The 27,830-nt window shown below is 47.4% G+C and overlaps 1 protein-coding gene across 8 annotated transcripts in view; it reads right to left on the reverse strand.

The window, feature by feature from the left end:
- Positions 1 to 27,830, reverse strand: part of HELZ (helicase with zinc finger) — a 1,413,339-nt gene that overhangs the window by 119,951 nt on the left and 1,265,558 nt on the right. For all 8 annotated transcript variants that reach the window (XM_069199901.1, XM_069199892.1, XM_069199898.1 and 5 more), the window contains one exon: positions 6,067 to 6,577. In XM_069199901.1, coding sequence (XP_069056002.1) covers positions 6,067 to 6,577 — 511 coding nt within the window. The remainder of the gene's footprint in view (positions 1 to 6,066; positions 6,578 to 27,830) is intronic.

A 27,830-nucleotide genomic window follows, 5' to 3' on the forward strand; every position in this document is an offset into this window, starting at 1 on the left:
ATTAACTGCAGACCAATAGGTTTTTATATAGAAAAATATTATTTTGTTAATTTATTCTTAGAACCACAAGATTCATTTAGCAGGTAAGTACATCAAATGAAAGGTACTTTGCATAGTAATACTTAGGACTTTGAATAGAATCAATATTGTAAACAGTTTTATCTAAAATGGCAAAAGCTATTTTAAAAGTGGACACAGTGCAATTTTCAACAGTTCCTGGAGGAGGTAAGTAAAGTACAGTTTCTAAGGTAAGTACCACACAATAATGTGTGCACCTATGGAGACCGGCAGTACTCCGGTTCCAGTCTGCTTGCAGGTAAGTACCCGCGTTGTCAGAGGGCAGACCAGGGGGGTTTGGAGGAGTACTGGAGGGGCCGCAAGTAGGCACAAAAACCACACCCTCAGCGGCACGGGCGGCCGGGTGCAGTCTGCCAACAGGGCATCGAGTTTTCAACAGAATTCTACGGAGGGACCCAGGGGTCACTTTGGCGCTGCAGGCAGGGCACAGGGAGGGCCTCTCAGGCAAGCCACCGACTGGGCAAGGGTGAGGGCCGCCTGCTGGACGTTGCTGCACCGGTGGTCGGTTTCTTATAGGCCTGGGGGCTGCGGGTACAGTGCTTCTCCAGGCATCGGATATCTTAGTCGCGGCAGTCGCAGTCAGGGGGGTCCTCGGATTCCCTCTGCAAGTGTCATTGTGGGGGTGCAGAGAGGTCAGCCCAGGGTAGACACATCGTCGGAGTCGCCTGGGGGTCCTCTCTGGATAGCTGGTTTCTCTGGACATGGGCCGGGGGTGTGGGTGCAGAGTATTTGGGCTCCAGTTTCTTGACTGAGGTGAGAGTCCCTTTAAAGTTGGTTTCTTGGTCTTTTCCTTGGGAAGGTCGGCTGTCCATGGGAGTTCCTTGTCCTCGGTGATGCAGGCAGTCCCCTGGAGGCTTTTCAGGGGCTGCTGGTTCTACAGAACGTCTTCCTTCTTTTCTTGCAGCTTTTCGAAGCAGTAGACGGTCCGGTAGGGCTGGGGCAGAGTCAGTGGTGTCTCCTCCTCTTCTCTGCGGAGTTTTCAGCACAGCAGTCCTTCTTTCTTGAGGTCGTCAGGAAATCTGAAGAGCTGGGTTCAGGGTCGGCCCTAAATGCTAAATTTAGGGGTGTGTTAGGGTCAGAGGGCAGTAGCCAATAGCTTCTGTCCCTGAGGGTGGCTATAACCTCCTTGTGCCCACTCCCTCTGGGGCACATCCCTAACCATATTGGTCCTAATCCTCCAAAGCAAGATGGAGGATTTCTCAAGGAGGGGGTCACTTCAGCTCTGGTCACCTTAGGGGTGGACCTGGCTGAGGGGGTGACGACTCCTTGTTTTTCTCATTATCCCTCCGGACTTGCCGCCAAAAGTGAGGGCTCGTCCGGGGGGGCAGGCATCTCCACTAGTTGGAGTGCTCTGGGGAACTTTAAAACCAGGCTTGAGCCTTTGAGGCTCACCGCCAGGTGTTACAGTTCCAGCAGGGGGAGGTGCGAGGCACTGCCACCCAGGACAGTCTTTGTTTCTGACCACAGAGTGAACAAAGGCACCCACCCCATGTGGTCAGAAACTCACCTGGAAGTGGCAGGCTGGCACGGTCCGGTCAGCCTTGCACTAGCAGTTGGGCTAACATACAGGGGGCATCTCTAAGATGCCCTCTGCGTGCATTTTTCAATAAACCCCACACTGGTATCAGTGTGAGTTTATTGTGCTGAGAAGTTTGATACCAAACGTCCCAGTATTCAGTGTAGCCATTATGTAACTGTGGAGTTCGCAATGACAAACTCCCAGACAATATACTCAGTATGGCTATCCTGCACTTACAATGTCTAAGAATTGACTTAGGCATTGTAGGAGCATAGTGCTCATGCAGCTATGCCCTCACCTGTGGTATAGTGCACCCTGCCTTAGGGCTGTGAGGCTTGCTAGAGGGGTGACTTACCTATGCCTCAGGCAGTGGTTTGTGGGCATGGCACTCTGAGGGGAGTGCCATGTCAACTTTGTCTTTTTTCCCCACTGGCACACACAAGCTGCAAAGCAGTGTGCAAGCACTGAGTGAGGGGTCCCTGAGGGAAGCATAATACGTGCTGTAGCCCTTAGGGACTTTCGCTGGCCACAGGGCCCTTGGTACCACTGGTACCTTTTACAAGGGACTTAACTGTGTGCCAGGGCTGTGCCAACTGTGGAAACAAAGGTACAGTTTTAGGGAAAGGACACTGGTGCTAGGGCCTGGTTATCAGGGTCCCAGCACACTTCCAATCAAAGTTGCCATCAACACTAAGGAAAAGGTGGGGGTGACCATGCCAACAGTGGAATTTCCTACACATATCCCAATACTAATGCCAGTATTGGTGGCATGATTCCATGCACTCTGGGGGCTCCACAGAGGACCCCCCCCCAGTATTGCTCGTACCATTCTTCCAGGATTTGTGGGCAACCCACGCTGCTGCAGCCCGTCAGACAGGTTTCTGCCCTCCTGCTGCTTGAGCAGCTCAAGCAGGGGAAGGCAGAACAAAGGATTTCCTGTGGGAGAGGGGATGCAACACCCTCTCCCTTGGAAATAGATGTTACAAGGCTGGGGAGGGGTAGCCCCCATGCCACCAGCTTGACTTGAATGGCACATTTGGTTCCATCCTTGCATAATCCGGTTTGCACCAGTCCAGGGACCCCCGGTTTCTGCTCTGGCATGAAAGGACACAAAGGGAAGGGGAGTGACCACTCCTCTGTCCAACACACCCATGGGTGATGCTCAGAGCCCCTCCAGATGGCCACTCGGTTCTGCCATTTTCAAGATGTGCAGAGGCCCTCAGGAGCATCTGGTTGATCAGGACAGGTGACTGATGTCAGTGACCCCTTTTGATAGGTGTTAACCCTGCAGTGACCAAGCCCTTTTTAGGGCTATTTAGGGACTCCCTTGCAAGTGGGTCCACAGATTTGGTGTGCAAGCCTCCACCGGGACTCCTCTGCATTGACCTCTTCTGCTCCTCGTCACCTGAACTTCTGCTGGACTTCACAGGAACCAAACAAGACTGCAACTCCTGAGACAACCTTGCCTTGCAACAACATTTCTCCGGCTCCTTCCAGCAATTGCAACATTTCCACGGCTGTGCATCCTCTGGGGTCTGCAAGTCTTCAGCTGCACCAAAGAAGCACAAAGGAATCTCCCTTGGAGAGAAGGAGTCACTCCCCTAGATCCGCAGGCACCTAAGGCAACAACGTCCGGCTGTTGGGATCTTCTGTCATCGGCTTCAGGAAAAATCTCAAACACATGTGGTGGCGTGGAGGGCTTCTCTGGGTCCTCTCTACATACGTCCAACTTGGGAGACGGTGAGCCCTTGCTTCTTTCTTCAGGACAGTACCCCGGTGCACGCGACTCTTGAAGCAACCAAGGCTTGTTGGCTCCTGTTCCGAGAGATCTTCAGGCTCTGTGTAGCCCGTCCTCCAGCACTTTATCCTTGTAAGGACAGTCTCTCAAGGTGTGCTGATTGGGCCTCACTGCAAGTTAATGTGCCTGCTGCCAGTGCATTGCCTGAGGGGGCTGTGACTGCTTCTGCTGGCTCTCCCGACTGCTGAGGGTCAGCCCGGACTTCGCTCCAAGGGTCGGGTCCCCTGGAAATTGCTAGTCCCCTCCTCCTCTGCAAATCATGTTCTGCCCAGACTTGGGTTTGCCAAGGCTTGTTGGTGGTCCTCCTGGTCACTGACCATCTGTGACCCGGCGATCGGCATGGGACATCTTCTGCAAGAATCCAAGGACCTATCTGCAGCTCCTGCGCTCCACAGCTGATCTTCATCTTCACTTGTTGACCCGGATCTTCATTCACAAAAGGGTGGATAGAGGCTCCCGCCCCACCTGGACACACCAGTGTGGACTGGACTCTATCCCCTTCTGTTGTAGGTCATCTTTATCCGGAATCCACTGTTGGGTTCCAATGGACTGGTCCTGCAATCTTCCTTTTCCAAGTCCCTTGGTTAGCCTTTGGGAAGACCAGGTAACTTATCTGATCTCTTGGTCGCTGGGGGTCATCTAGGTACTCACCTCTGGGGTCTCGAATTCTCCCACTATTCCTCATCCTTCGGTGTGGGGCTTCACTTTGCATTCCACTATTTTAGTATATGGTTTTCCCCAACCCCAATAGAGCCAGGGCTATTTTATGCTATTTCTTGCCAATGCTTGTTTTTTCTATATGCTAACTCCTAACACTTACCGTGTATATATAGTTTATACTTACCTCCAGTTGGGGAAGGCCTACAATTGATCTAGTTCAGTGTTACTTTAATAAAGTACCTATATTTTTGCAAAACTCTGTGGTTCCTTTCATGTGAGATAAGTTACTGTGTGACCTCTGTGGTATTGCAAGTGTTTTACACTCCTCCTAGATAACTCTTAGCTGCTCACTACAGCTACCACTAGAGAGCCCTGGCTTCCTAGACACTGTCTCACAAACTAATAATGTAGCCTGGGACTGGTATAAGGTGCAAACTCCATAAGTGTCCACCACACACCAGGCCATCTTCCTATAGATGTCATAACTGTCATTCATAATGCTGATAAAGAGATTTTTTTTTTATAACTAATGAAAAGTTAAACTCTGCCCAACAGTATGATTTTAGGCCTCATACTCCATCTTGTTTGTGATTTTTACAGCTGGCAACTATGTCCATGTCTCAGTAGCATAATGTTTAAGTGTGTTTCAGGGTTAAGGGCAGCAACATTCACAAGCTGTTCTAAGTAACTTGTACTGGTTCAAGGCTGTACTTTAACTGAGCTTTGTACTCTGATTTATTAATCAACATGACTATTTTAATCAATTTCTGTAAGACAAACTTCTGGAAATATAGCATTTAAGGTGTAAAGACTTCTCTATCTGTCCTTAGAACCAAATGTGTTCTATATGCTAAATTAAAATTATCACTTAAAATGCTTTGAGTTGAGACACTTGTTCAGCAATGAACACCAAAATCTATAAAGAGATTAACACTGCTACCCGGTCCATCAGTCGCGCAAGAGCAAGAACTGTAGTACGATGTGAACATAAAAAGATTTTGCCTCTGTCTGCTTCTTAAGTGAAATAGCAGTCGCATGGGCCCGTACGAGATGAGTGCACTCTTTTTCCCCTTCTTGCTGACATCTCTTACACAGCATAAAACAGTATTTTAGGAATCATAATCATCCAGAGCTGTGTGTAATCTACTTTAACATTTATTCCATCTTTAGGGACCTCCTCCTCTTAGAGAAAACTACTGACATCCTTTGGGGGAGCTGAGCCTTTCAATTAACACTCTCGGGATAATACTAAACTTAATTTAGTGTGGTAAACTTTTGTCCTGGTAGTATGGCTGAGTTTGGTCCCTCTGCTGCTTGCTACACTGTTGCTGTTCAGCAACTTAACCTGTGATACGGGTCAATGGCCAGACAAGAGCAATTTACACCACTAAGACAGGCACTATGTGAGCTAAGGAAGGGGATTTCAATCAGTTCTGTTGGGTCTGTGCTACACCTCTGGCACTGGGCCCGTACCATGATCTAGTGCACCTGTGTTGAAAGAAATTGCTCTGTATACAGCAGCTCAGAAAATTTATGAACTAGTGTATGAACTGCAACCACCACTTTTTTCTCCAGAGTTTTGCTGCCTGCAGCTGATGCTCAAAATTATAGTCAAGAAGTTAGAGCTTAGGTTGTACAAAGAGTACTTTGCTTGAAAATAGTTGCATGGACTACTTATGCGTCTGTTCAGAGGAACAGAACAGACTCATGTTCCGGCACCTGGTGAAAGCTGGTGCAGAAAGGCAGATGGCGGCATAAATCAACAGTGACAATTGCAGTCTGTATCAGAATTAAAGCTGGTTTGTAATGCGACTCTTTACAATTGTTACTAAATTAAAGAGACTTCAGAGTGTCAAGGCTAAATGATGTGCTCTGGAGACAGACTGGTCATAATTTTAGCAAATCTCCTAGCAAGGCGGCCCTCCGTGGTGTCAGACCAGTAATTTGTAATACGTATAAATCATAAGAGACAATGTGTCTCTGCAGTCAAAATTCATTTTTAAATACTCACCTCTTCTAGGCTGTGGAGCGAAGAAGCAGATACTGCTCGAGATGATAGTGGATGAAATGGCTCCTGACCAACTGGATGTTGATGATTTTGCATTTGTACAAAATGGTTCTGCTGTGGTCTGTGCTGCCATGGAGGCATGTTATAATGAAAAGCCTGCTGTAGTATATGATTGTGCGGCAGGTTAGCATATGTCCATGATCCATCAGGTTGTAGATACTTCAGGGGAGGCGAGGTTATGTGTCCAGATGGCATTGGATAAGGGGAATTGTAAAGCTGAGGCAAATGCTGAAACACTGGTGTGCTTGGCATTTCAAGGTCTCTGCTGTTTTCAGTGAAGTTGGGAAAATGGCCACTATGACTGGAGTTAGATGAAGGAGAAGGGAGTGCTGGTGGACTTCTAGGTTGCACCTGCCTGTATTGCAACAGTCTTGATTGAGGTGGTGGCATTTCCCCTAGTTCCCGGTTTTCACTATGCTCACGATGTGACAGTTCCCTTAGGAAGTCTTGTAACCTATGATGAAAAAAATGAAAATCAGACAATAGTTCAACTATAATCTATGCAATCTTGAGCTCAATACACGAACAATGAGACTGGGGAGCATCAGGCGATCATCGTGAAAACACTAGAAAATGAATCCACCAATGTTTTAATATATTAAGTCAGTGTGTCACATCAAACTTAAGATGAGAAATGGTATACCATTTTTTATACATAACAAGCTACTTACTTCAGGTAGTGTTTGCTGATGATATTCACACAGATTATTCATCTAGAAATATTTCCAAATATCCAACAACGTTACTGCTAACGCACAAAGATGACATCAACAAATGTAATTTGACAGCTTGACAAAGGCACTGCCCAATCCCATAATCTCAGATACCTGAGTTCTCTGCACAAGAGAGGCCAGGAAAAAGAGAAAGCTAAAAAAACATCATCCAAAAAGACAAAAACACTACTGAAAAACAATATCAGTCCTCAGGGATAGTGGGGAGGGAAGGCGGTAAGTAAACTGTGGAAAGATGCAATATAAAACAGAATATATGTTATGGATTAAAGTACCTGACACTTCTAAGAAATACCTTTTTCTGAAGACTGCTAATGCAGAAAACCAGAGGGCTTGACAAAAACAGCAAAGCAGCCATCCCTCCAAGCCAAAACCTTTGCAGAAGTATATGAGACCCAGGTTGCCTCCTGGTAAAGGCCCATAGTAGGCATCCCCCCTCAAAAGGCCTGAAGTGGCAACCCTCTCTTGGGTAGAGGTAGCCCTAATTCCAGGAGCAGGATCTTTTCTAGCCAGTGTATAACAGATTCATACTGCGCACAGTCTACCTGGATAACTTCGGAGTTGACAAACAAGTTGCTTACCTTTGGTAATGCTCTTACTGGTGGATATGCTACCTAACTGCAGATTCCTCACCTTGTGAATGTTCAGTACTTCATGCCGGTAGGTGGTGTCATGCGGCTCCATATCAACCCTGCTCTGCTCCGTAAGTGATGAGCGGAAGCTCATATAAGCATCTACCAAGTTAGCAAGCAGCATCAGTTGCTTTCAAAGGCTTTTCCACACCCTTCGATATTGAGCCCATCTGCAAACTGGCTTGACCAATGTGCAGATCTGAAATGTGCATTTTGTTTATATGGAAAAGAGACCCATAAACAGAGAGGGGAGGCGAGAGGGCGGCGAGGAATATGCAGTTAAGAGTATCTTCCAGTGTAACTGTAGGCTTTAACTTGTTTTTCTGATGGATACTTATAATCACAGACTCCTCACGTTGTGACTAGACACCAAAAGCAGTACATCAACCAAGTGGTGGGTCTGTGGAATGGCTCAGACCAAAAAGTCCTGCTGGACCAAACCCGGTAAATTCCCATCCCAAAGGACTTGACTGTAAAGTGTGGTGTGACTGTGAACAGTGATTCATGAACGTACGCATTTATGCCCATGTAGCAGCATGACAGATACTGAGGTTGGGCCTCTGCATGCTAGCTCAGTAGTGCCAGCCTTGGCTCGACTGTAATGAGCCCTTAAAACTTCAAGTGGCTATTTTGTAGCTAGTAGATTTAATACAGAGGATGATTCATCTAGAGATGGTGCATTTCTGCACTGCCTTGCCTTCCTTTGCTCCAGAGAAGCCTACAAAGAGTTGATCGTCCACTCAATGGTCCCTGGTATGATCAATCAAGAAAATGAGGGCTCTCTTGGGTCCAAATGATTGAGCCTCTCCTCCTCTTTTGAGGGGTAAGGCTGGAAAAATAAAGTCAGAAGGGTGATAGCCTGTCTACATGGCACAGTGTTACCAATTTCAGCAGAAATGCAGCTCGACTAAATACCAGTTTTTCTGAAGAAATTATGTGTAAGGCAGCTGGACCTAGTGTGCCTGCAGATCACTCATGCAACGAGTGGACATTATTGAGACCAGAAACACTGTTTCCAGGGTCCAGATTTGTAGTAGACCACTCTGCATGTGCTCAAATAGAGCACACAATAGAAAATTAATAACCAAAATCAATTCTCACTGTGGCATTACAGAGGGCTTTGGCAGAAACCTATGTTGTAAACCTTTAAGAAATCTCGTTACAAGAGGTGATTTAAACAAAGAAGGCAGATTGGGCAACATTAAAAAGGCCAAGAGCTGACAAGCAGCCTTTAACAGTGTCCAAACACACAACAAACCACTTTCAGACAGCTTGCTTGTAATGGGTCAATCTGGAGAATACTGCACCAAACCAATAAATTGCCCCAGTGTTCGCTGTACACCGATTTGCAGACAGATGCCTGGTTGCCAAAATAACATCAACAACCTCAGGAAGAAGACTGAAAAGAACTAGCTGCTGCTGGCTAATCTCCATGATTGGCGGTGCAGATGGAGGAGGCATGGGTGCAGGACTGTTCCCTGTTGCCATACCAGTAGATTCTCATGAAGCAGCAGTTCATCGGAAAATGGATGCTCATGCCCAGAAGTTCTGGACACCACACCTTCCTGGCCCACTCTGAAGCCACTAAAATTATTTGGGTCTGATTAGTCTTGATCATCTTCAGAAATTGAGCCAGGAGAGGAAGATGGGAGAAGGAATACAGGCATCCTGAGCTCCAGTTTAGGCAGAATGCATCTAGAGAGAGCGCCTTCTTTGAACAATAGCACAGAAAAAAGATGACATTGCACGTTGTTGGCGGAGGTGAAAATCTTGAGCCATGGTTCTCCCCATTGTTGGAAAACCCCCTGCACAACCTCTGGGTGTAAATGTCATTCATGATCCACTAGGTATCTGCGACTGAGTTCATTTGCCCTGGTGTTTAGAGATCCCCCCAAGTGGTTCACAACCACTGAATTGCCCCATCGAGTTAGCCACTTCCGGAGGTGCAGAGCCTCCTGCCAGAAGACCGAAGACCCCACTTTGCTATGCTTCTATCATATAGCAGTGATGCTAGAAAGAAAAGGCACAGTGAAGGACTTATGAGTCCAAAGTCATGTACAGCCACTGTTGTAGGAAATGTCTCGCCCTCCTTCCTACAGGGTGTGTGTGTGTGTTGAGAAGGACACAGTAAAGTGGTTTTGTGGTTATGATCACCAAAGAGGCTGTGGACTGAGCTCAATGTTGTCCCTGGTGCCCAAACGTTGTCTCTGGGAGCCATGGCCTCAGCCACAAACTGAAGAAAAAAAGTTGTTGTGTTGTCCTCGTTGGCTCCAGGGAATGCACTGTGGCAGAACTTTCATTAAAGTGTTACAGGGCTGAGTCAACTGTCTCACTGAAGAGGGGAAAGCCAACAAATTGTACATTTATTAAGGATGTATGGATGTCCCCTGAAAAGCCCACAAACCTCATCCAGGTGTGGCATTGAAGGACTGCACTTGTGCCCATTGTCTGACCAAAGCAAAGATCGTCTCTAGGCTAGAGCGAATGGCAAATTTTGCTGTAGCCCGGCATCCTGTAAAGATGCCCACAGGGTCTCTGGAACTGCTGTTCGCATTTGACCTACCATATCACACAAAGCAGGGCTGTAGCGACCTAGGAGGAGTAGAGCTTGAGATGCACTCATTACTTCCAGAGTGGAACGACATCGGTGCAGGGCTGCACAACACCACCAACCAGTGCATAAGTGTAATCCTTTTGACTTTACAGATACAGTCTGACACCTTGGGGGGAAATGACAAGGTAAGGAATCTACAATTAGAAGTATTTTATCAGAAACAGTCATACACCTTGGCAGCACAAAAATCAGTAGCAAGTTTTGACTAAGAGAGAGGCACGATGAAGGACAAACGTAAAGACCGAGAATGTACAAAGACTAAACTCTTTGCTCAACGGACTATGAGCATTAAATTTTACTTAGATGTTACTAAACATATAATGAAATGTAAAGTGCACTGCCTTTGTTTGCACCTCAGAGAACCCGAAAAAGAGGTCTTGTGAATTCCCTAAGAACAAATATCTAATTCACAATCTCTAGATGAAGGTGACAATTGTTAGTGGATTAGCTCAATCCGCAAATCACGACCTCACAAATGTTCTCTTTCCCACATGAAATGTGCTGCTAAGATAGTTGATACATACTCCATGGCACAGAACTAAAACCTCATTATGCTGATGCTGACAGGTCCCTTATCTTTAATTTTGGTGACGTAAGGCATTGCCATCATTTTGTCGTTCAGGATTTGAGCGTAGATCAGAACTATCGTAAGGAAGATAAGCAAGCACAAAATTAATGTACCACAGCTTCAAGACTGATGAGTGATGTTTCTTCTATGTGCAACACAAGCTGCTAAAGAACAAACCTTTCAGAAGAGGGCCCCAAAACAAGCTGCAAGGCATCAGCCACCTTGATCTGCAGCTCCCTACCATGGAAGAGTTGTTTGGGAACAGCTGTGTCTGAAAAACTCATCTACGAGACGTTTGTACATGAACCCCCATCACTGTAACTCCCACTCCATATTGGTAATACCGATGATGATTACAATTAGTTTTCAAAATAGTGCTTCACACCACACTACGGTAGATTGTAAGAACTGTAAATAACAGTTGATTCATGGAACGGATGGAAGGCTGAGTTGGCCTAGCTGGGAACTGAACTTGAGGCTTGCAGTTTGCACAGGTCAGTGGTACAGAGGCACAGGTTGGTGGCAAGCGTTTAACTGAGTCATATTCTATATTCTGGCACTTCACATGAGAACTTACTCTTGAAACTAAAATATGCTTCCGCTGCATAACCTAATATTGAATCTGACTTTAGATAACAAGAATGTGCACAGGGCCATCAGTCCCGATATTACTAAAAGATAATGCTGGATTCAAATATAATCACTGTTTGACTGAGAGTGGAGGCTCTCTTGTGAGGTGTAAATGCACACCTTTGAAAAGTAGGCAGCATCACTCTGATCAACTGGTGCTGTTCTAGAACTAGAAAAAAGTTCCTTAGACTGAGGAAGAAACCCAGAATATAAACCATGGAGCAAGGCATCTGGGAAGGATCTTCTGTCATAGGAGAGTAGCCTGATTAGACACAACAAGTCTCTAGCAAAAGGAGCTATGCCCTGCCTGCGAAAGTATGCCACTATGATTGCCATCAATTAGTGAACAACTGTGGAGCTGAAGTGATATTAAACAGAAAAAGTGGAAACTCCAAATGCTCTCCTGCAACCACATGCCTCAAGAAGAGTTAATGTCAATGGCATATAGATTTGGTATCCGCACAGACATAAACACTGTCTATATCAGGTTTCCCAGAACTATGAGACTGCATAGAGAGAAAAATGCCGGTAAGGGAGAAGCAGTCAGAGTAAAATGCTCTTAGGGACCAGTCATCCTTGAGTGATGCACAGTATGTCAATCATATGCCAATAATGCTGAAAGTAGAGCAGATCAATGGTCTAAAAGGTGCTTCACATGGAATCGTGGATTGGAATCTCAGGGCACAGAGATTAAGAATCACAATATCTGAAGTTGTCACTATTAAGTTGATAAAGAGTGCAGGATTGCTCCACTTAGAGTTATTCAATTCATCCAGGAGAGATCAATGTTGCAGTCCTTTTCCAATAAAGATAACTTTTGCCCAAACAATCCATCTGTCTAGGAGTTGATGAATTCCTTGCATAATGTGGCCCCTAAGTCAAATAAGGAAGAGGAAAACTGAGAAGGACATATGAGCAACCTTGTCTATAAAAGTGTTCGTTAAGACGGATGGCAGTTAAGAAGCTCAAAAACTGGAATAAAAACAATGTTCACTTCTGCCTTCATGTTCCTTTCTGTATCCATAACTTTTGTGCAACTGACAGACAAACTTGACATTGATATAGAAAAAGCATTTACAAACACAATAGATTTAGCCTTGTCGAATTTTCTCCCCAAAATCTGGGCAACGGCAAAATCAAGTGTCTTGGGTTTTGGAGAGGCTGGCTAAGTATGTACACTATACAAAAAGAGGAGGGACCGGGAGAAGTTAGTGGTCCAGTGTACACTCTCCCATCATTAGTGAATCAATACAAGTACACTGTTCCAATCAATAAAGTCACACCAGGAAATCTGTGATTTCAGGAGCTGGAACCCTCAAGCATCACTTAGGATGACAGTATCATCATCGGGAATAGCTCCTCACCAGGCTGGCACTGCAATGCCTGGTGGGCACCCCGATGTCGGGGGCTCTCAGCCAGAATAGCGTGATAGTGACTGGTAGGTTCGCCTATCTAAGCTGTGATGCTAGAAAGTCACCACCAATAAACAAAAAGTGGTTTAAAATTGGTTATCCATCCACTAGACATCATCATTTAATCAATCGAATATAGTAAGGATGGAGACCAAGGTTAAAATAAGAAGGCATGAAAGGAACATGGAGGATTATGCTCAAAGCCTTTCAAAAATACAGGTGTAGTAGAGAGTCCAAAAATTAGAGGAATCTCTCAGTTCTGGTCGACATGTTTCGCGTCTGTTGGTCCACACGGATCCATTGACGCTTCATCAGGACCTACATAGCTCGAAAATCAACCTCATCAGGATGTATATCACTAAGAGGGATAAATAAATACCGATCACTTACATTAAAGATGGCTTTCCGGGTCGGCCATTTCGGAGGGTAGGTCCAACATTCTGGACCGTTGTCGAATATTGTCACCCAAGTCCCTGAAACGCCCCACCCAAGTAACCTGATTCCAACTAGGGGTTGGGTACCTGTGTTTACCAGTTATCGTTAATGTAAGTGATCGGTATTTATTTATCCCTCTTAGTGATATACATCCTGATGAGGTTGATTTTCGAGCTATGTAGGTCCTGATGAAGCATCAATGGATCCGTGTGGACCAACAGACGCGAAACATGTCGACCAGAACTGAGAGATTCCTCTAATTTTTGGACTCTCTACTACAGCTGTATTTTTGAAAGGCTTTGAGCATAATCCTCCATGTTCCTTTCATGCCATCTTATTTTAACCTTGGTCTCCATCCTTACTATATTCGATTGATTAAATGATGATGTCTAGTGGATGGATAACCAATTTTAAACCACTTTTTGTTTATTGGTGGTGACTTTCTAGCATCACAGCTTAGATAGGCGAACCTACCAGTCACTATCACGCTATTCCGGCTGAGAGCCCCCGACATCGGGGTGCCCACCAGGCATTGCAGTGCCAGCCTGGTGAGGAGCTATTCCCGATGATGATACTGTCATCCTAAGTGATGCTTGAGGGTTCCAGCTCCTGAAATCACAGGTTTCCTGGTGTGACTATATTGATTGAAACAGTGTACTTGTATTGATTCACTAAGTATGTACACTAACATACCAGCTGCATATGTAAACTTGCACTGGTTCTTCTCTCAAATGAGACTGCCTGAAGTTTAATGTATTCATGATTTATATCTGTGTCTTAGAGTCAACCATACCATGACTGCCCACAACATGGCAGCGATTACAAACACTGTGTTAGGGATAGCATTTTGCCAGTAATTACCACAGTTATGCAAGAACCAGCATGTCAGAAATAACTACCATTGTGCCAGGGCCTTTATATTAAACTGGTAAACAAATAATGATTCCACACTGTATTAATATTCTTAATTAAATTAATGTGGCCAACGATAGAAAAACATTTTCATGTGCATCCAATAACAAAAAAAAACAGAACAATTAAAAACATATAAAGTTGTGTTTAAGTTCACAATTCAAATAAAAAGTAATTATATAAATGCTAGGTAGTCTAGTGATGACACATGAATGACATTTCAGAAGACGGTGTGAGTATATCCAAAGACTGATAATCGACCATGCATTCTCAACTGTAATGGTACAGGATTAATTCATTTCAACATTGTAGGAAGCTGGATCTGTATATACAATATCAAAATGAGATATAGTGTGTACAGAGTCCAGGGGTTCCCCAAGAGGCTTGACAGAGGCAATAATAGATAATACTAATGCTCTATTTTTGGTAGTGTGGTCGAGCAGTTAGGCTTGTCAGAGGGTAGTGTCAAGCATTTGTTGTACACACACAAGCAATAAGTGAAAAAACACAATGATTTAACTCCAGGCCAAAAGGTTTTTATATACAAAAATATTATTTTTTAAATTTATTTTTAGAACCACAAGATGCATTTAGCAGGTAAGTACATTAAATGAAAGGTACTTTGCATAGTAATAGTTGAGACTTTGAATAGATTCAATATTTTACAAAGTGTTCATTAAAATGGCAAAAAGCTATTTTAAAAGTGGACACTGAAATTTTCAAAAAGTTAATGGGGGAGTTAAGTAAAGTACAGTTTCAGAGGTAAGTACCACACTTACGGGTTCATTCTTCGGGGTATAGGTAGCCAGACGTTGGGGGTTCGAGGCAACCCCAAACACCCAGCAACACAGGGCTGGTCAGGTGCAGAGGTCAAACAGGAGCCAAAATAACGTGGGCGCCTATGGAGACAGGGGGTACTCCGGTTCCACTCTGCTTGCAGCTAAGTACCGTCATTGTTGGAGGGCAGACCAGGGGGGTTTGGAGGAGTACTGGAGGGGCCCCAAGAAGGCACAAAAACCACACCCTCAGCGTCACGGGGGCAGCAGGGTACAGTGTGCAAACAGGGCGTCGGGATCTCAATAGAACTCTAAAGAGGTCACTTAGGTGTTGCAGGCAGGGCATAGGGGGGGGCCTCTCGGGCAAGCCAACGACTGGGCAAGGGTGAGGGCGCCTGCTGGTCATTGCTGCACCAGTGGTCAGTTTCTCACAGGCCTGGGGGCTGCGGGTGCAGTGCTTCTCCAGGCGTCGGATATCTTCATCCCGGGCTGTCGCGGTCAGGGTATTATCGGGATTCCTTCTGCAAGCATTGTCGTGGGGGTGCAGGGAGGTCAGCCCAGGGTGGACATGTTGTTGGGGTCCCCTGGGGGTCCTCTCTGGATAGTTGGTTTCTCTGGACACGGGTCGGGGCGTCGGGTACAGAGTAGTGGGGACTCACGCTTCTGGAGTGAGGTGGGAGTCCCTTTAAAGATGGATGTCTTTCTTCTGGTTGGGCAGAGCCGCTGCCCACGGGAGTTCTTGGTCCTCGGTGATGCAGGCAGTCCCCTGGAGGATCCTCTGGGATCGCGGGTCCTGAAGAACGTGTAGTTTTTAAATTCCAGGGTCTTTGAAGCAGGAGACAGGCCGGTAGGGCGGGGGCCAAGTCAGTTGTCATCTCCTTCTCTTCTCTGCGGGGTTTTCAGCTCAGCGGTCCTTCTTCTTGTGAGGTCATCAGGAACCGGATGATCTGGGTTAAGGGTCACCCCTAATTACTACATTTAGGGGTGTGTTAGGGTTGGAGGGCAGTAGCCAATGGCTACTGTCCCTGAGGGTGGCTACACCCTCCTTGTGCCCACTCCCTCTGGGGAGGGGAGCACATCCCTATCCATATTGGTCCTAATTCTTCAAAGCAAGATGGAGGTTTTCTCAAGGAGGGGATCACTTCAGCTCTGGTCACCTTAGGGGTGGACCTGGCTGAGGGGGTGACTCCTCCTTGTTCTTCTCATTATCCCTTCGAGTGGGGGCAGGCATCTCCACTAGCTGGAGTGCCCTGGGGCATTGTATCACCAGGCTTGAGCCTTTGAGGCTCACCGCCAGGTTTTACAGTTCCTGCAGGGGGAAGTGTGAATCACCTCTGCCCAGGACAAAGGCCCTCACCACCCCATGTGGTCAGAAACTCGTCTGGAAGTGGCAGGCTGGCACAGACGGGTAAGCCTTGCACTAGCAGTTGGGCTAACACACAGGGGTCATCTCTATGATGCCCTCTGTGTGCATTTCTCAATAGATCCCACACTGGCATCAGTGTGGTTTATTGTGCTGAGAAGTTTGATACAAAACTTCCCAGTATTCAGTGTAGCCATGATGGTGGTGTGGAGTTTGTAATGACAAACGCCCAGACCATATACTCAGTATGGCTACTCTGCACTTACAATGTCTAAGAATTGACTTAGACACCGTAGGGGCGTAGTGTTCATGCAGCTATGCCCTCACCTGTGATATGGTGCACCCTGCTTTAGGGTTGTAAGGCCTGATAGAGGGGTGACTTACCTATGCTACAGGCAGTGGTTTGTGGGCATGGCATTGTGAGGGGAGTGCCATGTCGACTTTGTCTTTTCTCCCAACCAGCACACACAAGCTGCAAAGCAGTGTGCATGGACCGAGTGAGGGGTCCCCGAGGGTGGCCTAATACATGCTGCAGCCCTTAGGGACATTCCCTGGCCACACGGCCCCTGGTACCAGGGGTACCTTTTAGAAGGGACTTAACTGTGTGCCAGGGCTGTGCCAAATGTGGAAACAAAGGTACAGTTTTAGGGAAAGAACACTGGTGCGGTGGCTTGATTAGCAGGGCTCCGGCACACTTTGAATCAAATCTGGCATCAACTCTTAGGCAAAAAGTGGGAGGTGACCATGCCAACAGTGGCATTTTCCTACAGCTTCATTAAAAGGTAAGTGGGGTTCTGAGGTGTAAGTCTTAGGCTGAAACATCTCAGCCAGGAGGTTAATCCTGACTGCCACAGATGATAGCTCAAGACCAAGGATGTCAGTCGCCTTTCTCACCACTACAGAATACAACACCCCATCCTCTGTAGCCACAGTAGGGGGAGAAAGCATGCCAGCATCAGGAGAGGTATCCAGACCGTTAGCATCGCCCAGTTCCTGTGCCCAGTCCATTTTAGGATCTTCCAGTTGGAATTCTGAAGAGTCCAGTGACCCCCCCCAACCCCACTCTTTCCCCATATCTGTACCCATATGTATAAGGGTCAGGATCCAACCTTGGGCAGGGGTCGCTCCAGCTCCCAGAAACTCAGAGAGATGCAGAGTCAGCCCAGAAACAGGAACTGAAGATGGAGGCCTAGAGTGTCGACACTCTTCCCGTTTCGCATCATCAGAGTGGCAGACGAAGTACGTTTGCTCTTCTTAGATGACTTCTTCTTGTGACCCAAATGTCCCGGGGACTCTCTCTCGACCAAGACCGGGAGTGATGCTGAGTCAAGTGCTGGGCCGCCATGAACTTTAAGGACCACTCCCTCAAAGACTTTGGGTTCATGACCCAGCACTTGGAGCATGACTTCGGGTCGTTATCGCACTCCAGGCACCACAAACACACTAGGTGCGGATCCATCACAGACATCTTTCGATGACAGGAGTCACGTGGCTTAACCCCAGTCTTCTATGACATCCTTGATGCACCAAAAAGTGTCAAGAACTCGACAAAACAGTCCAAGTCAGTCAAAAAACGACTGAGAGCAACTCTTGTAGGAAAGTACCTTCTTATTGGCATGGCTACCCCCATTTTTTGCCTGCTATCAGTGGTATTAGACTGTTTTCACTGGGATCCTGCTAACCAGGACCGCAGTGATTGTGCTCTCTCCCTCCACATTTAGTTACCTTGGACCTCTGAGCACTCCACAACTGGCATACTCATGTCCCCTCATAAGTCCCTAGTATATGGTACTTTGGGACAACAGGGGTGCCCCATGGGCTCCATGTGTCTGTAGGCCTGCCACTGCAGCCTGCTGAAAAGGTGCATGCACCCTTTCACCACAGGTCACTATACCAGGTCACTGTAAGTCACCCCCATGGTAGGCCCTACCAGTCTAAAGGGAGGGTGCTGGTTCCTGTGTGAGAGGGCACCCCTGCATAAGCAGAGGTGCCCCTACAAACCCCAGTTGTTATTCAATGGACTTCGTATGTGTGGGGAAGCCATTTTACCTGTGTACTGGCTACTACATAATGGTAACCTGGGCATGTTTGGTGTCAAACATGTTAGAATCATACCCTAATACTAATGCCAGTATTAGAGGACCCCCCCAGTATGGCTCCTACCTGTCTCCCAGGGCTTTAAGGGCAGCCCACGCTGCTGCCACCCCTCACACAGGTATCTGCCCTCCTGCTGCTTGACCAGCTCAGGCAGGGGAAGACGGAAGAAATTATTTCCTGTGGGAAAGGGAGGCAACACCCTCTCCCTTTGAAATAGGTGTTACAAGGCTGGGGAGGGGTAGCCTCCTCAAGCCACGGGTTTGCTTTGAAGAGCACATTTGATGCCCTCCTTGCATAAACCAGTTTTCACCAGTCCAGGGATCCCTGGTCCCTGCTCTGGCGTGAAGCTGGACAAAGGAAAGGGGAGTGACCACTCTCGTGTCCATTACCACCCCAAGGGTGGTGCCCAGAGCTCCTCCACATGGCCACTTAATTCTGCCATCTTGAAAACAAGATGTGCACAGGTCCCTCGGAGGATCTGATTGGCCAGGTCAGGCAGGTGACGTCAGTGACGCCCTCTGATAGGTTGTCACCATGTAAAGTGACCAAGCCCTTTTCTGGGCTATTTAGGGACTCCCTTGTGGGTGGGTCCCCAGATCTGGCCAGCAAGACTCCACAAGGACTCCTCTGCAATGACCTCTTCTGCTCCTGTCCACCCGAACCACTGCTGGAGTTCACTGGAACTGAACAAGACTGCAACACTGAGACAACTTCGCCCTGCAACTTTGTTTCCGCTGCTCCTTCCAGCAACTGCAACATTTCCACAGCTGTTCATCCTCAGGGGTTGGCAAGAGTTCAGCTGCACCTAAGAAGCATGAAGGAATCTCCCTTGGAGTGAAACTCACTCCCCTGCATCCACAGACACCTAAGGCAACGACGTCCGACTACTGAGATCTTCTGTCCTCTGGATCTGTGAAGATTCTCTAACACAGATGGTGGTTCTGAGAGGTTCTCTGGGTCCTCTTTGCCTTCTTTCCAACTTGGGAGACGGTGAACCCCTGCCTTTTCCTCCAGGAAAGAATCCCTGTGCACCGGGACTGTTGCAGCGACCAAGTCTTGTTGACTCCTGCTCCGAAGGATCTTCAAGCTCCAAGTAGCCTTGGCCCCCAATACTCTATATCTGCAAGGACAATCTCCTCTCTGCTGCTCCAGCAACGTGATACTCCTCTTCAGGTGTGCTGCCTGGGCTTCACTGCGAGTTACTGTGCCTACTGCCAGTGGGTTGCTCGTGGGGGCTCAAACTGCTTCTGCTGGCTCTCCGGTCTTCTGAGGGTCACCCAGACTCCCCTCCAAGGGTCGAGTCCCAAGGACCTTGCTGGTCCTCTCCAGCCCTGAACATTTCTTCAGCACTGAATTGCATTTGCTTGTTGATGGTCCTCCTGACCACTGACCCATCTGCAATCCGGTGACCAGCGAGGGACAGCTCCTAGAAGACTTCAGGGACACCTCTGCAGATCCTGGACTCCGCAGCTGGCCTTCATCCATCATTATTGTCCGGGATCTTCACCCACAGGAAGGTGGGCATTGCCTCCTGCCCTGCCTGGACACTCCTGCGGGGACTCAGTCCCCTTCTTCCACAGGTCCTCTTCTTCCAGAATCCACCGTTGGGTTCCACCGGTCTGGTCCTGTTCTTGCACTGTTCAAATTCTAGGTCCCCATGTTAGCCTATGGGGCGACCAGGTAACTTACCTCTGCTCTCCTGTTCGCTGGGGGTCTTGTAGATACTCACCTCTTAGGGTTCCATATTCTCCCAGCCCTTGGCTAACTACTCAAAATCCTCTGGTGGGAGACCCATTCTCGCCTTTCACTATTTTAGTATATGGTTTGGCCCTCCAACAGGGCCCTTGCAATTTCTTGTTGTTTTTAAATGTTTTATGTTAATCCCTCATACTTACCTGCACATATTTTGTGTGTACTTACCTCCAGAAAGGGGGGGTTGCCTATAGTATTCTAGTTCAGTGTTACCATACTAAAGTACCTTTATTTTTGCAACACTGCGTGGTTCCTTTCATGTGTGATAACTTGCTGTGTGACTATGCTGTGTATTGCAAGTGTGTTACACTCCTCATGGATAAGTCTTGGCTGTTCACCACAGCTACCACTAGAGAGCCCTCCCTCGATTCCTAGACACTAACACTAATAGCTGCCTGGACCTGCTATAGGGTACAAACACCATAGGTGTCCACCACACACCGGGCCAGCCTCCTACAATTCCCATCAAATCTACTGGATTACAGAAATTTGAATTGAAATATATATGCTCATATGTTGTGCTACAAAATATGGACATTTCAAATGGATTTTTTTAGCCACTGACGCACTCTCAGTAGTCCTGTTACTCAGTATACTTATTTGAGACCCTGAAAGTGAAACAATAACCCTGATCTCTTTGCTGCAAGACTAATGGTGATCTTACTAGAAGATGAAGACAGGTTATCATACCTTGATTACATATACATCACAGATGACGACATAAGTGAACACTTACAGAGGGTGCACAGAATAGAGACTATCCTAGTTCGCCAAGGATAAAAAGTACATTTTTCGAAAATAAAACACTGCTTAGCTTAATGTAATATTTTTGGGATATTAATTATCTTGCAAGGGACTAGAGCAACATTTCTTTCAGAAAGGCACTACTTTGCAGAATCCAAATACACTGAAAAAGCTGCAGGCCCCTATGGAGTTTTAAAACTTTGGCAGAGATTACATGAAGCACTTATAAAATGTAATGACTCCCACCTTTTTTTGACAAGAATAAGACATGTATACAGCTACTTGTGTACTACAAGGAGACCTGCTATAGATGAAATAACTGACATGGGACAGGAAGCAAAATTAAGAAACTTGGGTTGTCCCCAGCTTTTCAGGCTGCACAGACGTCAGGCTTTCCTTTGGCACTGGGAACACAGATTACTGTAGTTTTCCTATACCAAGACTTGAGTTGTCTATCAATTAAGCATCGCTAATGTGCTAAACCTGACCAGAGTGCAACAGGCCTCAATGCTAAATGTTAATGATATACAATTACACTTCTAACAGAGGAATTGCTACAATATCAACAAATTATACCACAAATTCCATATATGTCATGCATACAGATGGCTCTGCACAGCCAGTAGTTGGTACAAAGCAGAAAAACTCCACGACTTGTGCACTAGTTTGGGGAATTTGCAAAAATTGTGGTTTCCAGGGGCTACACGCTTACACTAAAACTTTAGGTGATTCAACTGTACAAATGGCTGAGACTCATGCTCTTCTCATGCCTCTCAGAAAGCTGGCCTGTCAATTTCCACACTAATAACGCAGAATTCCACATTTTTAGTTTAAAGTTAAAATGTGGACCTACCACATGAATACCTGAACAGATTTCGAGATTCAAAAGCTAAATGGACAAATGCTAAAGTTTGAGGAATGGTGGCTGTTCTCCTAGAGGATACCTTTAGTCCGTGTATATCAATTGATGGCCCCTAAAAGTGGACTCATCTAACTGCAAAAAGAGAGTTGAAGACCAGTAAAGTTGTGACTTGATCTCAAATGACGATTGATGCAATGCTAGTGGTACAGGCAACTTTGAAAGGGGAAAATCAACTTGATGGATTCCCTTTTAAGCATTCTTATAGCCTCACTAGAGATAATATTTCAACGTTTTTTCAGACCTAGAATAAGGATCAGCAGAAATCCAATAATAAGGTCAGAAGGTTATGTCGGAATTGATTAAAGCAGCTTAGGACTTGTTGGCATCTGCTCCTTCTGTCATCAATGCTACTATACCAATCCTACAGCGGAGATATTCATGGCTATCTTTACAGACGAATACTAAGAAACATGAAAAACAAGGCAACATTTGTCAACAAATGAAGCATTCTACTACTGTAAGATCATCATCTACTCCCCTTACACCACATGATAAAGCCTTCTGTGTCATTGCCAACAGTAAGTAAATACAAGTATATATTGGTTGCAGTCGATTCCTACTCTAGATTTTTGTGAGCATGGCCATAAAAGACTGCCACTTCTAGCGTGTCTAGAGAAGACTTGCAGTGCCTAGTAGCACTGGGAGCAAGTCATATTTTTCATTTAGACAATGGTATTGCGATCATTACTAAGGCATTTGGATGCGATATGTGCTCTGGGAGTACGGCTACTACACTCTTCATTTCAGCACAGAATAGAATGCAATTGTCAAGCGAGCCAACGGTACGCATACACAATCCTTGACTGCTAGGGTTCTGGATTCAGAATTGTTGTGGTACCATATCACCAACAGGGCTCACCAAGCACTCAATAACTTGCCCAGTGGCGTACTAAATGTCTCCACACCATACAAAATGCTCTTTGTGGTACCTATGCACCATGCCACAAATTTGTTCCATTGACAGGCATATACCATTTTTGTGAAGGGACGCCTGGCTGCCAACGTTATGTTACAGCCTTCGGGAGGGAGGTCAAAGGCTGTCAATTGCCGCTACTCAATCTCCATGAAAGAAGGTGGAGATAGGACAGGTTCGGGTGCAGAACCCTCACCTGCTGCTGCTGCAACAGAAGATCCCCTCGAAGGGGCTGTCTGATCAGGGGATCGATGGCCATGCTTAGCAGTTTGGGATATCAGACTCTCCATACTCAGTCTGGAGCCAAAGGGATTACTTAGATCTGGTTGTTCTTCATCTTCTTGAGAACTATGAAAATTGTCTCCGAGCAACTGCGGCCTTGGCAACTCCAACGTGCAAAACAGCGGACATTGTGCATTCTCTGTGGAGGCAAACGGATATAACCAAGGCTCCCCCTACTGCTGCAAGAGACCTTTCACAACCTCCAGACAGAGACGCCATTTGTGATCCGCTAGGCATTTTCAGTTGAGTTTGCCCACTCTGGCATTCAGAGAGCCTGTCAGATGTTGAACCACCAGGGATATGCCTTGCTGTTCCAGCCATGTCGAGCAGCACAGACCCTCTTGACAAAGGGCCCAAGACCCTACCTTGCTCTGCTTATTGCAGTACCGCATGGCGGTGGTGTTGTCCGTAAACAGCTGCACTACCTTTAACTTGAGAGAGGGAAGGAATGTTTTCAATGCTAGTCTCAAGTCTGACTGTACAGAGATCCAACAGGTTGATGTGGAGACTGGACTCTGCCAGAGGGGAAGGGAGAGGGATCTGCTTCTGAGACAGTTGCGGTTTGTTAACCAACACTGCAGATTTTTTTGCAGTTCCCTCCGAGCTCTGGACAATGTCAGAGAGATTCCCCTGATGCTGCGCTCACTGGAACTTCAGGTCCCACAGTCCACATATGCCATTTGGCATGTGTCACCAACAGGATGCAGGAGGCCATCAGGCTCAGCAGCCTCAAAGTCATTCACAATGAAATCCAGGATACAGGCCAAAACGTACAAGCAATACCCTTGCACATCGGCAGGTGGCATCGGTCGACACTGCAGGCATCGTAGTCCCCATGATGACGTCGGGAGTAGTACATAGACGGAGCCTCAGCGCAGTGGAGTCAGTTTCTTTTCACGACTGGCCACGCCAAAGCGCAGAGCCGCTAAGAACACTGAACCTGAAATCATTTCTAGTTGCAGATTCCTTACCTTAGAATAGATACCCATGTAATGCCATCCTCGGAGGTGGGCTGCGAACCAAGATCATATTAGAAAGTCCTGCAGGAATGAATGACCAAAGTAGCTGTCCCTACGGACCGGACGTACAAGTTGCTTAACTTTGGCAATGGACTGGATCTGGAGATTTTTTCTTGGAGTTGTACCCCTGCGCACCGTTTGGTGGCATAGGTCGACTCCGCAGGCGTCGTCGGAGTTGTGGTCGCCATGATGACATCGCAGTCGTATATAGGCGCCACCCCGGTGTGCTAACGTCAGTTTCTTTTCACAATTTTCCACGGCAGTAGCGTGGAGCCATGAAGAACACTGAGAATGGTGCGCCAGAACTAGGGCCCTTAGAGGGAAGTACCTGTCCCTAGAAATCAGTTCGCAGAGCAGGGAGGATGGGCGGGTCGGTAAGTAATCTGCAACTAGAATATGTCTCTACCAGATATATCGTTACAGAAGGTAAGTAAAATGTACACCTGATGGAGACTTCCAGGTGCAGATTCCGTACCTTTGAATAGATACCAGAGCAATACCATGCCTGGTGGTGAGCTTCAAACTGAGATCACACCAAAATGTCCAGCAGGACCGAATGGGCAAAATAGCCATCCCTGCCGACCTGACTCTCCAGGCAGTAGTGCTTGGTGAAATTGTGTAAGGACACCCTGGTTGCGGCCTGACAAATATCCAGGACTGGAAGTCCGCGTGCTAGTGCTGTGGTAGCAGCAGTTGCTCTGGTCGAATGAGCTTGCAAACCTGTATGGGGGTTGCTTTTTCGCCAAAGCATAGCACATCTTGATGCAGAGAACTACCCATTATGAGATGGTCCTCTTCTGCACCGCCTTCCCTTTCTTCACACCAACATATCCCACAAAGAGCTGATCGTCCACCCGCAATTCTTCGGTAGTATCTAGAAGGAACGCCAATGTTCTTTTTGGATCCAGACGGAGTCTCTCCTCCTCATGTGAGGGAAGTATGGGTGCGTAAAAAGTAGGCAAGGTGATAGATTGGCCTACGTGAAAAGGCATTACCACTTTGGGAAGAAAGGAAGCCCTGGTACGAAGCACCACTTTGTCAGGATGTACTGCTAGGAATGGTGGCTTCGAAGAAAGAGCCTGAAGCTCATTTACTCTTCGAGCAGAGGTGATGGCAACCAAGAAAGCTGTTTTAAGTGTTAAGAGCCATAATGGACAATTGTGGAGCGGCTTGAAAGGGTCACACATGAGGTAGGTGAGGACCAAGTTTAAATCCCACTGGGGCATGATGAATGGAACAGGAGGGAACATACGACTGAGGCCTTTAAGAAACCTCCCAACAAAGGGAGATTTGAAAAGAGAAGGTTGGTCTGGTAGCTTTACGAAGGCATAGATGGGAGACAAATATCCCTCCAGGGTGCCCAGAGCAGAGCTCTGCGGGGCAAGACAGAGAATAAAGAGGAGAACCTCTGAGAGAGCTGAAGAGAGGGGATCAACAGATTGTTGATACACCATGCCACAAATTTCTTACAACGACAGGCGTATATCGTTTTGGTGGAGGGCCGCCTTGCTGCCAAGATGACATTGCAGACTTTGGGTGGAAGGTCAAAAAACGTCAACTGTCGCCGCTCAATCTACACGCAAGGAGGCGGAGACTGGACAGGTTTGGGTGGATTACTGTCCCCTGCTGCTGCGACAGAAGGGGCAGCCTGATTGGAGGATCGATGGACATGCTCAAGAGCTCGGGATACCAGACTCTTCATGCCCATTCCAGAGCTTCCAAGATGACTTGGGCCCGGTCTTGTCTGATCTTCTTCAGAACTCTAGATAGAAAGGTTTTGGCAGGAAGGCTTTCAGGAGGCCCGTGTTCCACTCGTGACAGAGCGTCGCCGAGCTAGTGCCGCCTTGGAAACTCCAAAGTGCAAAACAGCTGACATTGCGTGTTCTCTGCAGAGGCAAACAGATTTTACCAAGGCTCTCCACATTGCTGAAAGGGACCTTGTGCCACCTCCGAATGGAGATGCCATTAGTGATCGGCTGTGCATCGACGGCTGAGTTTGTCCACTCTGGCGTTCAGAGAGACCGTCAGATGTTGAACCACCAGGGAAATGTTCTGGTGTTACAGCCATGTCTAGAACAAAGACCCTCTTGACAAAGGGTCCACGGCCCCACTCTGCTTTGTTTGTTGCAATACCACATGGCAGTGGTGTTGTCAGTGAACAACTGCACCACTTTCTCTTTGAGAGAGGGAAGGAATGCTTTAAATGCAAGTCGGATCGCCTGGAGCTCCAAAAGGTTGATGTTGAGCCCGGACTCCGCCGGAGACCAGAGGTCTCTGATCTCCTCCTCTCCCATGTGGCTGCCCAATCCAAGGAGTGATGCATCTCTCACTACTGTGAGATCTAGTTGGGGAAGGGAGAGGGATCTGCCCTTGACCCAATCTGGATTTGACAACAACCACTGAAGGCCTTTCCCAGTTCCCTCCGAGATCTGAACCATGTCGGAGAGATTCCCTGATGCTGCACCCAATGGAACTTCAGGTCCCACTGCAGAACCCGCATATGCCATCTGGCATGTTGGACCAGCAGGATGCAGAAGACCATGAGCCCCAGCAGCATGAGAGTCATTCTCACCGAAATCCAGGATAGAGGTTGAAACATCTGTATCATTGCCTGAATATCCTGGACTCACTTTTTGGGAGAATAAGCCCGAAACTGCACTGTGTCCAGAACAGCTCAGATGAAAGGGAGCATCTGAAAGGGAGTCAGGTGTAAGTTTGACACACTGATAGTGGACCCCAGCCAACGCAGGAGATTCACCGTGGTCTGGAGGTGGGAGATGACTTTCTGGGGCGTGTCCGCCTTCAACGGCCAGTCGTCGAGGTAGGGGAAAACTGGACCCCTAACCTGCGCAGATGAGCTGCAACCACTACCATCACTTTCGTGAACACCCGAGTAGCACTGGTAAGGCCAAAGGAGAGCATGGTGAACTGAAAGTGCTCGTGACCTACCAAGATTCTTAGGTAACATCTGTGGGCCAGCAGGACGGGAATATGAAGTAGACATCCTGCAAGTCCCACGCAACCATCCAGTCTCCAGGGCAGAAAGGACCTGAGCCAGGGTTAACATTTTGAACTTCTCCTTCTTGAGGAAGACATAGAGGGACTGAAGGTCTAGGATAGGGCTAAGACCCTTGTCCTTGTTGGGCACCAGAAAGTAGCGGGAATAGCAACCACAACCTACTTCTGGTGCAGGGACTCTATGGCTCCTTTGGCCAGGAGAGCCTTGGCTTCCTCGCGGAGGAGTGCCAAATGAGCCTCCGACAGGTGATCGAATGATGGTGGCATGGCTGGAGGAGAAGTCTCTAAGGGAAGGTAGCAGCCCCTTCGGATGATTTAGAACCCTCCTATCCGTGGTAATGGATTACCAGTCGGGCAGATGATGGCGAATTCTGCCACCAACTGGTCCTGGATGTCCCAACGGACTATGAAGGTTTTGAGGCAGAGGAGGGGGCGGGGTGGACTGGGAGGCCCGCTGACTCCCTGATCCACGAGTTCGGAGGATCTCGCATATGCGTCCACACAAGGGCTGTGCAGCATGCGCAGGTCAGTGGCTCGGTGGAAATGGATGCGACTGGGTGCCCCTTCCGTAGCCACGAAAGGAGTGAGAGGCAGACTGAGGGGGGTGAGGAGGGGCTATGAGGCCAAGGGACCAAGCTGTAGCCTGGGAATCCTTAAAGCTCTTGACCGCTGAGTCCGCCTTCTCTCCGAAAAGATGAGTGCCATCAAAGGGCATGTCCATCAAGGATTACTGGACATCCCCCGAAAAGCCAGACGTCCTCAAGCAGTCGAGGCGTCTCAGTGCCACCATCGATGCAACTGATGTGCCCAGTGAGTCGGTCGTATCCAGTCCACAACGGATCATGAACTTGGCTGTGTCTCTCCCATTTGTCTTGGCTTGGGAGAGG

Source organism: Pleurodeles waltl, chromosome 7 (genome assembly GCF_031143425.1).
Source record: "Pleurodeles waltl isolate 20211129_DDA chromosome 7, aPleWal1.hap1.20221129, whole genome shotgun sequence".
Lineage (NCBI taxonomy): Eukaryota > Metazoa > Chordata > Amphibia > Caudata > Salamandridae > Pleurodeles > Pleurodeles waltl.